Source organism: Myripristis murdjan, chromosome 12 (assembly GCF_902150065.1).
Source record: "Myripristis murdjan chromosome 12, fMyrMur1.1, whole genome shotgun sequence".
In the NCBI taxonomy this organism is placed as follows: domain Eukaryota; kingdom Metazoa; phylum Chordata; class Actinopteri; order Holocentriformes; family Holocentridae; genus Myripristis; species Myripristis murdjan.
Window position 1 is genome coordinate 15,088,213 of NC_043991.1, and position 15,157 is coordinate 15,103,369.

At 40.6% G+C, this 15,157-nt stretch overlaps 1 protein-coding gene across 1 annotated transcript; it reads left to right on the top strand.

Annotated features, from left to right (window-relative positions):
* Positions 1–585: 585 nt before the first annotated feature.
* On the top strand, positions 586–14,047 carry lhx5 (LIM homeobox 5). The gene is made up of 5 exons (XM_030065591.1): positions 586–758; positions 2,953–3,176; positions 4,469–4,746; positions 7,914–8,079; positions 13,692–14,047. The coding sequence occupies exons 1-5, from the start codon at positions 586–588 to the stop codon at positions 14,045–14,047; spliced, it is 1,197 nt and encodes a 398-aa protein (XP_029921451.1).
* The last annotated feature ends 1,110 nt before the right edge of the window (positions 14,048–15,157 follow it).

A 15,157-nucleotide genomic window follows, 5' to 3' on the forward strand; every position in this document is an offset into this window, starting at 1 on the left:
AACCGTGTTCTGATTGGCTGTCCGGGCACAGGAATTAAGCAGGGCGTCATCCAATGTGAGCGCAGGATGCGCGTCGCGCTTGCAAACCTCATGATAACCCAGGCACAGTGATGCGAAAGTGGCGACGTGAGATGAGGCGAAGAAAAATAACTGGATCCCAAACAAAGCATGACGGGAGAGTAAAACATCAGAAATAAAAAACAAAATCGAACAAATAACTATTAGCAGTGTGCTGAGTGTACAGCGTGAAAGAATAAACCTGGTATGCGGTCCATCAGTGAATACAGCTGGCGCGGCTCAAATCTCTCTTTCTCTTCTCTGGATTGTGGATTGTGACAAGTGCCAGGACAGCAACTAGCGGGACCAGGACTACAGTAATTCCCGGGGATTCTCATTCCGCTGCCCTTTAAAGGGAGCGTTTTTTTTCTTTTTCTTTTTTTAATTGTCGCTTGACAGCACATTTACTCCAGAATTTGTCCATCTTCCGGAGCCAAGACGTTGTTCCGCGTAGATCCGGGTTGCCCCAGTCCGAGCAGCGGAGTCCGTGGGGGTAGGTCGGCACTCGGCGTCCTCCAGGCCAGAGACATGATGGTCCACTGTGCCGGGTGCGAACGGCCCATCCTGGACCGCTTCCTCCTCAATGTGCTGGACAGAGCCTGGCATGCCAAGTGCGTCCAGTGTTGTGACTGCAACTGCAACCTCACCGAGAAGTGCTTCTCCAGAGATGGCAAGCTCTATTGCAAAATTGACTTTTTCAGGTAAAAGATAGACTCACAGTTATTCAGAATTAGGCTATCATTCAATACACCAACAATTATACTACAGGCGTAATGCTACAACAACTCTCTTAGTGTCACGCACTAGACACAAACCCTAACCCTAAGCATAAAAAAAAAATAATAATCACAACGGTGCGACACACAAAGCCAAACATATAATTGAATAATAAATGTAAAGTAAATCTAAATTGCATGTCGTAAATGTAAATTATTGTAATTGTAAAATGCACAGTAAACAAAATATCATATCGCATGGACTCAAGCGGTGTGGGCCATCATTACCAACATGCAAGTTGATATCATTAAAATAGGCCCAGTTCCCAGAGTAATAAGTCTTAATACCTAGCATATTAATTCACAACCTTACATTTTAAAAACTGTAGCCTGGGCTAAATCATTTTTGCTTTTATTTTTTAAAATATGGCCCTCATGATAGTTTGACGTTTGGCCTGTAAACCGAGCCCTGTAGGACGTCTGAAATTTCATTCATTTGTGTAGTGTGTTCTGTGTTTACCATTTTTATCTTTGCACTGATCCAAACAACACTTTTTTTAAATAGCAATTAGGCTCTCAAGCCATGCACAATTCCTGAAAAGTGTTTCACTTAATTGAGTGATAAGTGAAGCCCTTGTTTGTCTCGTCGCACTCCCTTAGCATCATTTTCATTTGTATGTGTCAGTTATTTTCTCCCAAATTGTCTAATGACATGTAAGACATAGTATTTAAGCCTTTGTTGGGACAGGCTATTATTAGCCCCGGACGGCCTTGGCCATCATATTACCCTGGTCCCATCAAGCTGTGGATTTAAATGGCCAGCCATTAGCCAGGCGAAACAGTAATCACCCTAATGTGTCCATTTGTTGTGTAAGTAGAGTTCTGCCCTTTCACTGGGGGAGGTTTGGCCATGCATGTGAAAGGGGATAGTGAAGCGATACCATTCCAAATGGAGACACAAGCCTACATTAGTATTAAAACAATGCTCGACAAAAAAGGGTGCTTGCCTTCACCAATGGCTTAAGCACCCCCCAGAAAGGCCGTCTCAAATCCCAAATACATGTAGGCCCAGTGTAAGCCCCTCAGCATCCTCCAGAGCTCCGCATATTTGCAAAACCCCTTACACTCATACTGCCAAATCACTATGAACCTTATAAAAATATGGCGAGAAATAATTTTACAGTTTTGGGAGGGGATACATAATTACAACAAAGGTGAACAGCAGCTCTCCAGTGGCCCTGTGTGTAATAATAATAATATCCTGTGCTGTCTGCTAGCGCATAGAGCCAAATAACGGGAGAAATTGTGTGAAATTTATTTAGGCTTATTTGTGTATCAAATTGATGAGTCCACCCACCCGGTATTTAAGCGGGTGAATATGGATTAAGGGAAGATTTTCACGCTAAGATGTTCCTACTCTGCTTAATCCCATAATATATCCTCGGCTACAATGTGTTGATTGTCACTAATACGTTTTGCGTGGGGTTATTGTCAGAGCACTTCCATCAAAATTATGAGTAGGCCCTAGCTATGATTTTCTCCCGTTTTCAAAACAAGAGTGATTTGCCGCTTCACCGTCCCCGCAGGCTTTATTATGAGGATACTCCTCCACTTATGAAATCTACACAGATATTTTTTTTTTTTTCCTTTTGTTTTTATTTAATGAGGACATTTGTGGAAAACATACACGCCTATGATTATCGGGCTTTTCTCCTCGGTAAGCATGGAAAATATTACAAATTACTGTTTTCAAAAATGAGTATTATCATTATTAGCATCATTATCAGATGCAGAAGTAGTGATAGTGGTCGTATTATTGTTGCAACTAGAATTATAGTTTGCTTCTACTAATAATAATTTTAATATGCTACCTGTAATAGTGGGCTATTTGTTAGGCTACTCATATTACCCTGATGATGTCTGTAATTGGATCTATGCTTTTGTTATTATTGTTGTTCACCTGCCCAAAATATAAGGATATTTATATCAAATATAGCCTATGATGTTAAATGATATATTGGCTGGTAAGGCTATGAGTAATTGTGATGAAAGTGTTCTCTGTGCACTGTCATTTCGGTTGATACTATCAGGGTGTATGTTAAAAAAAAAAAGAATAAATAAATAAATAAAGTGTCGTTTTTTGTTTTATTTCACTTTATTTTGTTTTCCTCTCTTTCAGGCGGTTTGGCACGAAATGCGCGGGCTGTCTGCAGGGAATCTCGCCAAACGACCTGGTGCGCAAAGCCCGCAGCAAGGTGTTTCATCTGAACTGCTTCACCTGCATGGTGTGTAACAAGCAGCTGTCCACGGGCGAGGAACTGTACGTGATAGACGAAAACAAGTTCGTGTGCAAGGAGGACTATTTGAGCTCCGGTGCCATCAAGGAAGTTAACTTGAACTCAGGTAATCAACGCATTGAGGCAATAAGCTGCAGCGGCCGGCCATTAGTCTCCGTCAACTTGTATGTGTGTGTGTGTGTGTGTGTGTGTGTGTGTGTGTGTGTGTGTGTGTGTGTGTGTGTGTGTGTGTGTGTGTGTGTGATGGAGGTAGAGAGAGAGAGCGTGCGTGTGCATGTGCGTGTTCATTCCTAGATCAAAATGCAAAGCCTTATTCTGTTTTTTTTTTTTTTCCTGAACAGCATACTGTATGTAGATAAGAACCGTAACGCAGAGAGTAGCCAACGAAAAAAGGACCTTGAATTAATGTGTTGTCCCCATTCAGCAGCTAATACCAAATTCATTTGAATGTCTGTCAAACAAAACGGCAATTTTCAATCCACAAACACAGACGTGGGGCCAGCAGGGAGCTGAGGCCAAGCCGGATAGTAAGGCAGATGTGCTTTCATTAATTTATTTTCCCCTCAGTCAATAAAATGACGAGAGAAAGGCGTGAATGAGGGGTGTGTCACCTCCCAAAAATGCACTGATGAATTCTTGAACAGTTTCAGTGTCAGTACAGCTTTGTCAGGGGAATGATCTCAGCATTTACCTTCAAGAAAAAATAATAATCCATCTGTATTTCCATGGGTTCCTTTGAATGAGAACGTATAGTATAGCCGTTTTATTATACAATCCTTGTGTTACCCTCTTTCCATTATATATCTGTGTTAATATAAGGGTCAGGAGTACAATTACCACTCTTCACGCCATGTACAGTCCGGTGATATTGTCATGCTTGGCTGTTCAAAAGGTTACTTTGTTACTGTAATGTTTAATATTAGCCAATTTAAAACTTCCATCCAGAAGCCACATCCTGTTCACCGAGACAAGGCCTATAATCTGAAACTGTATGTCTTCCTGATAGCACATTGTAAAATGGCCATTTTATATAGCCTCGTCTTCGCATAAAATCGTATTTATTTTAAAAGCAACGGATGAATTCTGCTGTTCTAGTTGTTTGCGGAATTTTCAGTAAATAAATGTTTAATATTTGACACCAGACAGCATATAAAGCAGCTCTTTTAATGAAAATGGCTGAAAAAAAGGTGACTTGCGTGGAAAACAGAAATGATCTCCGCTCATTTCTTAATAAATTTTTATTTTCACCTCTTACAAAAGGTTTTAGGAGTCATATAATAAAGATGGGTGTATGCCTTCACACATCTGCAGAGCATGCAGGTCTAAGGCTTAATTAAAGCAGAACACCCCCTTGACATTTCCTGTGCATTTTCCCCCTCTCTCTCCTCCATTCCCCAGTGTCGTCTTGTACAGATAGGAGTTTATCGCCAGATCTGCAGGACCCAATACAGGATGACATAAAAGAGACGGACAATTCAACGTCCTCAGATAAGGAAACGAACAATAATGAAAATGAGGAGCAGAACTCGGGGACCAAAAGGCGGGGACCCCGGACCACCATCAAGGCCAAGCAGCTGGAAACGTTAAAGGCCGCTTTCGTCGCCACACCAAAACCAACCCGGCATATCAGAGAACAGCTGGCCCAGGAAACTGGACTAAACATGCGAGTCATCCAGGTAAGATGTCAGCCGGCTGCTGCAGGCTGCCGCTCCGTGTGTATCCATGCACAGCAGTGTGGTTCGTGGTGCAAACAGGCAGTGGGCTGCAGGAAAAACAAAGCTGATTTAATGGGAGCGGCGATAAAACATGAAACTCGACGGATTTAAAGAGGATCTACCAAGACACAAAATGACAGATAAGTCGGTGCAATTGAGTTTTAATTTGACTGAAAACCACAGACACGTTTAATGGAAGACCTCATTATCCGTTTGAGAGGGAAATGTAAAAAAAAGGGATCTAATCTGTTTGACGAATCTGGAATTATTTATTTATTTATGCATGTAGTTATTTTGTTCATATGTAGAGATGACAGCACAATTAGTTTGTAAACAGCAAACAATAAAAAACACGGAATTTATTTATTATTTATTTATTCTTAGGTGTGTAACATCATTAGCGATGGCAATACAGTGTAGGTGTTCGTCATTCACGTCATCATGGAATACGAAATAAGAAAAATATGAAAAAAATAAATAATAGGTGCAGAATAATTATACATAAATAAATTAACAAGCAAGTAAACAAGCAAGCAAACAAACAACAACAAATGACGAAGTTCTGTGTGTGTATGTGTGTGTGTGTGTGTATATATATATATATACGTATATTTGTCTGGGCTTATTGTTTGTAGAGCGGTGTTTTTCATCAAAGAATTATTGATTATTGGAAAAAAGAAAAAAAAGGAAGAGCTCATGGCCTCCTATTTTTGTTTATTGTCATTTTTAAAAATGATTTTCAAATGTTCTCTTCCTCCTTTTTGCCCCTGTGCTTTATTTCCTATTTGTATTCCTATGTATATCTAATTTTTTTGTTTATATAATCAAATTCAGATCAAGTAATCCAATTTATCTATGCCTGAATATAATAAGCGTGCTCACCACATTTATAGGGTGTATCATCAGTTTTCTGGAGGAATCTATCATAGGTGTTACACAGTCATTAACTGAGCAAATGATTAAGTTTTGCTTTTGCTGAAGGCAAGACCAACCCTACACACAACTCAAGTACATGTCATGCACCAAACTGCACACATATAGTCTGCTTGAATCTCTCTCTCTTTTTTTTTTTTTCAAACAGAGGTACAAATACATTTTTCACATGTGCACACATGTGTAAACACACACAAACACACACACACACACACACATGCATGCAGGCTCATGTCTGGGTGCAGTCTGTGTCAGGATGATTAGCACCATCTCTGCCAGCTGTGATGTGGCTTTTTGTGTGCTCACTGTAATTATCACTGATTTCACAGATTTACATACCACACCTCCCTTTTGCCCACCTCTCTGCTCTTACTCACTTACAGCCATGCCCGCTCCTTATCAGGCCACACCAGGGCTTCTATATCATCTATAGTGTCTGTGCGTAGTCTATTTGTGTGTGTGTGTGTGTGTGTGTGTGTGTGTGTGTGTGTGTGTGTGCATGTCCAAACTGCAATCAATCAATCAATCAATCAATCAACCAATCAATCAGTCAACCAGCTCGTACATTCATAAACCCATCCACGACCATAAGCCATGTGTTTTGCTGTGATGCTTGGAGCCAAAATGGAGGCTTTATTTCGTCATCTCCCTCCTCATTCGCTGTGTGTTAAATACCATTGCTCTCTACGCGGGGAGCCCTCTGAGCCATGCTGCTTCTCCAGCATGTGTATGTAATCCCTAAGCAACGCTCTCTCGAGGGGAGCGAGAACATTTCCATAAAAATGTACCCTACAGTTAGACGATTGTTCTCAATAAGCAGGTGTCGCCTTTGCTGCCGGAGCACAGAGAGCGGCGCCTAAGTGGTTTTAGGTGTTTTTTGTGTGTGTGTTTTTGTTAATCTGCAGCACAGTGGGATTCTGCCTCTGGTGCAGCCCTAGCTGGTGTTAACATACATCATTATGCAGCAGTGATGCAAAGGCGAAACAAGATGTGTTATGTGCTTATAATGCAAAGCAATTCTTCCCATATGTTGTGCGTTTTTTTTTTTTTGTTTTTTTTTACATTTTAAATCTCTCTTTGTTCCTTTTCAAAGAAGTTTATTTAACACCAGTGACAAGCTTTTTATATTCAAGTTTATGTTAGTTTCTGGAGAACAGACTGCACAACTGTGTTTATTCTAAAGTGAGGTTTGTTGGGCATCAACTTATGTTATATTTCGAATAATCTTGTACCTCACATTGGCAGCATTTCCAGGCCAAGTTGTCAACACTTCACAGAGTCATAGAGAAGATGCTTAATTTTAAACAGTGCTTCCTTATTTGATTAATATATGTATTTTTTAATTTTTTAATTTTTATTTTTTACTTCAGTCATAATTTGTTATTTGTCATATCTGGCTTGGAGATACAGGGCTCACAAGTTTGACAGTTTCTTATTTTTTGTGTTTTCATCAGTTCCATCTCAATATCATACTCGCTTATTTCTGATATTGCATTGGGAAGTTTTTATGTAAATTTTGGTTCATTTTAATTGTTTCGGTGAAATTGGTTTAAGGTGTGTTTCAACCATTTTCAAACCAGATATGATGAGATGCAGTGCCACAAAGACAACACATAAGAAGTCACATCTCAGCTGAACACAGGCAAAATTAAAAGATGGTAAATGCAGTGCAGAATCCTCACAGGGGTGTCAAAGTGTCACTTATGAGAAATGCCTTGCGTTGTTTCCTGTTCTTTTTGAGATGTAAAACTGCAGGTGCCATTTAAAAGTAAAGTCATCAAAACTAAAACTAAAATTCTCAGTTTTACATGTATTTGTGATTGTGATTTTAACACTGAGTCTGCAACACTGAGCATGAAATGTATCTATGAAATTATTTAAATAGTCAAATTAAAATCAGTGTAAGCTGCAAAATAATGTATAATATATCTGACAATGTGATTTAAACTCATGGCATAAAATAGTTTGACTGAAATCAGTGATCGTTTGAAAAGGTAGGGACAGAGTAATGTCAGTGAAAGGGCAGCTCACATTTTTTTTAGTTGGAAAAAAGACTGTAGTTCTTTGTGTTGTGAGTGAAGGACACAGTTCAGACTGGATCTAAAATTGTGAAATCTAAGATCTACAGGTAACTTGCTGTCCCTAACTGTGTCACTGTGTCGCCCTTTGTATTTTCTGGGGTTTTTTTCCCCCAGGTTTGGTTCCAGAACAGAAGATCCAAAGAGCGGCGCATGAAGCAGCTGAGTGCTCTGGGAGCCCGGCGGCACGCCTTCTTCAGGGGGCCCAGGAGGATGAGGCCCCTGGGAGGCAGGCTGGAGGATGCAGATATTTTGGGACCTGGGGCTTATGGCTACTATGGAGGTAAGCCATGTGCTGGAATATAGTATTAACTTATTACAACATGTGCAGTTGCTGTTCCATATGTTTCAGGTATCTTTAACATTAAATGTAACACCATAAGAATAGATTCCTGACTCTTTGCAATGTAAATGTGGAATATGTTGATTATTTTTGATTTAATATATTTGACAGCGAAAATATTATGGCTTTGGTTTAAGTTTATCCCCCAAAATGTGTTACTTTTGCATAAAAAAATTACATATCCAGTCTTAAGCCGCACTACCCATAGGTGACTTCCTAAGACTGAGCCTGTTATGCACTGTTAGGTTTATTATATCTAAGTATACTGCAGATGTAACCACTGAAAAGTAGGGAATTAGTATATTTCCCAGTACACCAAACTATTTTCTTCAAGCAATGCATCTCTTGTTGAAAGATACAATCTGATATTATCAGATGTGAGCTGTAATTTATCTTGCCATCTTCATTTTTGGGTTATATGGCTGTATAGATATAGAAATATATATATATGAGCTTTACTTGTAGCAGGAAAATGAGTTTTTAGGATCGTTCTTAGCTGATTAAATCTCAAAATACCTGCCTATGTCTAACTGCAGTTTTTACATTAGGCTTCTACTGTTAGCAAATGTTTTGGCTCAGAAAACGGCACAGAATACATTTAAAAATGTGCCTGTCACACACTGTCACTTGTCAGAAAGGCTCAGACAAACTTTACAGGTGAATCCAACAAATCCCTGTGTAAACAAAGCTAGCAGTGGGGTTGATAGTGTTTCAACAGGGGCTGCCATGCTTCAGTTCTGCATTTTAGCTTAAGAGACATTATCTATGACAATATGACATTTGTGTGTTATTTATTTGGTAACATATTTCATTTGTTTTTGAGCTTTTCTGTTCTCATGTGACATGGAGGAGGCAGTCACTGAGTTTGTGCCGTGTGAGCAGGCAGTGAGAGAGGTAAAATAGCACAAGTGCAAACTGTAGAAATAACAAACACTAGGGCAATACTTGAATTTGTGAGATTTGATTCCTGGGTCATTCTGCTATAGTTAAGAGTTAGCTCTCGTCTTGCTTGGCACCGTTTTTTTTTTTCTCCATTTATGAGATATTTTGTTGTTATTGTAGCTAAATCTTTCACGATTACTGCATTTCATGAAAATGTAATGCTTACTTCAGGGATGTTATTTTCATTCTGAAAGGTGGCTTATTGGTGTCATAAATAACACAGTTGTTCAGTCTTGACTCAAATGAAAAGGGCATTTTTTTCCTTCAGAAAACACATCACAGTCCCATGGATTTTCCATCAGTGATTTGATGTGTTAAAGAAACACTGGAAGCCTATGGACGTAATGAACAGCAAATGTCTCAGTTATGGAAACATTTGTGTGCTGAATAATGGTTTATTAAGTGCTTTTAACAGAAGAATAACATCAATCTCCACCTCATACATGCAAGCATCTTACTTCAAGCAATACTGTATGCTGCTGTATGGTCATTGTTGTATGAAAAATGCATCAACTAAAAATAACTGCGCACTTAGTCATTAAGTCATGTAATTACGGCTGCTGAGTTAGTGTGGCTGAGATAATGCAGTGGTGTCTGCATCCATTCATCATGCAGAATATTGCAATTTTTATTGAAAAGCAGTTTCCAGTATTAGTCCTGGCACATCAAAGCCATCAGATGATGGAACGTTAATGTTACATTTGATATGGCCTAAAATATCAAATTCAGCAGCTATTTATAACTATAAAATGGGTCAGATACGTTATACATTGGTTGAGATTGAAAGAATTGTTTTGTTGTTACAGTGCTATTTATTAAATGATTGGATGATAACCTTGTCTTATTTCCATCATGCTGTAGCTTTTCTTTTTCAACTAGATGTGATTGACTAAAAACAAACATTTTAAAGATTGATCATTTTTCCTTTTAAATTTCCAGTCTTGATCAGAGGAAATGTAATCACACATATAGAGAGATGGTGGGTTTTTACTGAGCCTCCAGATAGAAACACAGCACTCACATAGCAGCCCAATATGACGTTTACAGATCTGGAGAAATAAACCAGATGCACCTGCCATGTATATCAGCAGTTTGTTTTTGATGGATAGTTTGAGATCCGTCGTCTCTATACAGCTACCTGAAGGGCTTGGGCATTTAGGATGCAATAAAATGGATCTTTAAAGGGTGGAACCGTGGGAGTGGGTGGGGAAAACAGAGGACAAAACCTTCATCCCTCACACTCATCTCTCTTGCTTTCTTAGCATGCTGCTTTTCACACCCTTTTGTGCACCGACAGCACAGGGCAGTCTGCTCTCCTTTATTTGAGCTCACTCCTTCCTTATGTTCCTTTGCCTATGCTTGCAGAGAGGAATGCCTGTGTGTGGTATGGTGTGTGTGTGTGTGTGTGTGTGTGTGTGTGTAATTATACTTTGTAGAGCTAACCCCTCCCCCTCCTCCACCCCCATCTCTCACCCCCTCTAACACACATATGCAGTCCACACCAACACAAGCTTGTTGCTTATTCTCAAGGTCGGCCAAACTAGCAGGGGCCTGTTTGTGAGATCAAGTAATTAGCTAGTTTGTGAATGTCATGTCAGCCGTTATTGTTTCTCTGGTTAATTTTCAAGAGATATGTGTAACAGTGTCACACTGTAAAGGAGTTGCAGTGCAGAAGATCACAATAGAGATGCAGTTGTTGCATCAACACAAGGTAATTCTTGACATATAATTTGTTACTTTGTGATTCTACCTATTAAGCCTGAAACGGGAGAAGGAAGAATATAGTGAGGATTGACAAAAGGAATGCTAGAACGGCATCTGGAGCAGGCAATGATCTCAGATCAAGGTTGTGTAAAACCTCCTCTATAACAGATTTAATGTAACTTTGTGAAGACAACTTGGAAGAAAACTGTGTGAGGAGAATATGGAGATGTTGCGATGCAAAAGGAAAATGGAGAGGCAAGCAATTGTTGATAAAGACAAAATGGGAGTGCAGCGATTGGATTGAGGGAATGGACGGCTGGAGATCAGATGAATACTTTGTATACTTCTTTGGCAGTATTGTTTCTGATAAACAGTCATGCCATTCAGTAGCAGGTTTGTACTGCTGTGTTAAAACGTGTGCACTGTTGTGGTGAAAGTAGAGCGTGAATATTTGAATCTTTCCTCCCACTTTGAGAGTCCACAGATTGATGGGGCATGAGGGAATGCTTGTGTCATATCAAGATTGTGCATGCAATAATTACAGCAGTGCACTGCTCGGCTCTTTCGCTAGGAACACACTCACATGACCTTCTAAACCAGGGTTCAACCAAGACTGACAATCTTTGCATCACCTCATGTCTACTGCTAAAAACTGCCCTTGACCACACTGTGTGGACTACAGCTGATGACACACACACACACACACACACACACACACACACACACACACACACACACACATGCAGTAGTATTTATTTGTAATTCAAAGAAGCAAAATGGAGCCTTGGGATCATGGAATGATGAGAAACAAGTGTTGGACCATCATCATCATCTCTTCAAACGGTTGCGCTCTGCAGACTGAGAATATGGATGATAACTGGCAACTGGCACATTGGTAGCCACATTTACCTTTTGCTTGTAGAAGTAACTAGTTAGTACAATAACAGTTGGTGATTGGCCAGTCAAAAAGCTCTTTCTCATTGATGGAACTGCAAAAACTACGGGCAATCATCGATCACAGACACTCAGTAATGGGGTAGTGAGTTCCACAGCCGTTGGTTGACTTGGTGTGTCAAGGCCCTAAGAATGTTAACCAAGATTGAATGGAGAGCTTACAAAAGGATAGCCATGTAGATGGATTTTGGGTTTTATAGAACAGCACAGATTTTAACGTAATCATTGTATTACTATTTTGAGCATTGCAATAAGACAGTGTTAAAAGGAGTGTTAAAGGCCATTGGGCAGTCAAGCTGGGTGTATTGGTGCATGGTTTGGAGATGCTGGTCCTTGATTGAGGCTCGAGGATGGATGGAGCAACTTTGAATGGTTTGACAAGAGGGATGTGGGAGGGATAATTTCAGCAACACTTTGCAGGAAGACCACTGAATAGCACAGTGTGTTGGATATGCTGTATTTCAACATGCTTTCTAAAACTGAAGTTGTCCTGAAGGGATCTCAAGGTTGCTAGATATTCAGAACTGGATTCATGAGTGCACTGCTTGCACTTGTTAACCTTCAGCCAGGCTGTACTGAACAGCTGTCAAGATGGACTATAAAACTCACTCAGTTCTTAAACACTGTAGGGAGATGTCAACCAGTATGTGTTAGAAGTACATAGAATGTGAATGAGCCCGCCGATGTAAAACCTTGGCCATGGACCCGCATTATGGTGATTCATCGCATGGGAAAAGCCACGTCATCCAGTGTCAGAAGTTAGCAAGACAACTGTGCATGTTGGACCATGTGAAGATGTCAGATTATATTGGAGAGCTCTAAAGGGAATGGCATGAAAAACTTGTGTTTAGCTCAGGAGTGCCAGGGAAGACAGACTTCAGCAATGAATCAAAGTTGCCAAAATGTCCCTGATGAAGGAACGTGCAAGAGTGGAGATCAGTGAGTGGAACCATGCTGGATCGGACGGTTGGCTGCTCATGGGAGCCGCATTTAGATGCAGCAAGGAAGGTTCTCAGGCTGAAGGAGTTTCAAGTCTTATTTTTTCACAGATTGCCATATAAGTTTGTAATATCTCATAGAATACATAAAATACATTTTTACAGCATCCATCATTTTGTCTTTGTGGATAAATGGAGGGTTTCAGTGAATGTACGTCTTGCTTGTCATGTTTGACAACATGTTCATATGGACAAGTGAAGCCATAGTATGTCTGGATGTGAAGTGGTTGGCAGAGAGATGTGTTTAGCTAGGGGTCTATTGTATTGGGCAATTCTTTTGATGATACAACACTGTGACTGGTGGATGAAACTGCACCAACATCAGAAACTGAGGCTGAAGTAATGGCTAAGGGAAGTGCACTGCTACAGTAAAACTGGATGTAGATTGGAGTCTGCCAGTGGACAAAACTGTGGAGAGGTCCGGTTGGAGGCTGAAAACTAACAGGCAGTCTAGAGTATTGTGAAAAAGGAGGAAAGGGAAATGGGAGCAGATGGTGTAATTACATGAAAAATATAATAGAGAAGGCAAATTCAAAGCAGGTGGCCAGGGTAAGGGGAACGCTGGAGTGGATGCTAGAAATGAGGGAGAGAGATCTGTGGCACAGAAAGCAGCCACAACCCAGCGAGGGATAGGGTTGAGCTGGTATCTCCAGTCGGCTGGAAGCTGCACCAAACATGACAGAGACGTAGGCAATGGGGCTGGATGGTTGGAAATCAGATGTGGCCAGTTTCACCGTTTGGGTGGGGGTGGGAGTGGGATGGTCAGGTTTGGAGAGCTTTGCATAAAAGTACACACTGCCGTTGGGTAACATAGCATGGAGCATATCAAATCAGAGTCTCATCCTGAGCTTTGGACATGAACTGAAATGTTTTCATTACCTTACATTACATCACAACATTAACTGTCTTTTACACAAGTCCTAACTGTTTGCATTCTCCTGTATGCCTCCACAGAATACCAAGGTGACTATTATGGACCAGGGAGTAACTATGACTTCTTCCCACATGGCCCTCCCTCCTCGCAGGCTCAGTCTCCAGCCGAGTCTCCTTACATCTTGGGCTCTGGCCCTGGAGGCATGGAGGGATCTGTGTCAGGCCACCATCCTTCAGATGACCAAAGGTTCACGGACATGATATCCCACGCAGAAACCCCCAGTCCTGAGCCAGGCTTACCAAGTTCATTGCAGCCTGTTCCAGGGGAAGCGTATGGGGGAGGGCCCAGCCCTCCTTTCTCCCTGGCCAGTAACTCCAGTTACAGTGCTCCTATGTCCCACCAAGGCCAGGAGATGGGCGAAACCACTGCCTGGTAAAGGAGAAGGAGCGAGGACTATTCCTGGGCTGAAATTCCATTTCAGTTCAGTCAATTCAGGAAATCGGAAAATCCAATTTGTGGAGTGAAAAGTACCATTCAAATTTCTATGGAGGACTTTTTAAAATCATGGACTGGTTTTCACTTATTTTAGTGAATTGATGGACTTGAGATGGAATCAAGCTTATGAAGACATGCAGAAGAATGGGGTGGATAGCTTGCTGGAAAAAGATAAAGTAGTATTTCTGCCGGCATATACACTCCAACGCATAGCCCCTCCTGGAACACTGGACTTGAATTCGAAAAATATGTTGTTGAGATTCCATCCAGCAAAAATGTATCTTGCCTTCCCCTTGATATTAATGAAGGTATCTTCTAATACACATTAGAGAGACAAGTCAAAAGGGACAACTTAAGTTTTTTAATTTCACTACATATTTCTTGAAAACATTGCTTTAAAGCAACATTTGTTTTTGTTCTGTTGCTCTATGGCATACCTGGCCTCACAACTAAGTTGCTACTCATGTCTCAATATTAAAATATCAAGGATCAGGTTTAATACATGCTTTAATGTTCAAGAATGTTTGTGAACAAAAATACACGTAAAAACCAAGACATCTATAAGAAACAACAAAAAGCTCATTTTAATTCTCTGCTCTCAGACAAAACTTTAGGTTTCTCCACAAGCAAGCCCTGGCAGAAATCATGCAAACACCTTGGGTTCTGACCCTCTGCAGTACACACCACAGATATAAACCACAGTGCTTGTCTGTTAATGCACAAGAAGCGTTTCTGATCATAGTTAAAAAGAAGGATGTCTATACCATTATTCAGAACACGGACACAATTATACACACACTTGTACCCTCACTCTCTCTCGGTCTCTGTCTTTCTCTCTCTCTCTCTCTCTCTCTTTCTATGTATCTATCTGTCGCACACACACACACACACACAAGCGCACGCACGCACACACACACACACACACACACACACACACACACACACACACAAACACACAAATCTCACACCCATACAGGCGGCCCTGATAGTCCTGCTCTCCATGCTACTTCACCTGACCTTCCTTTTGTTACTGTCCCTTTTAAAAAACATG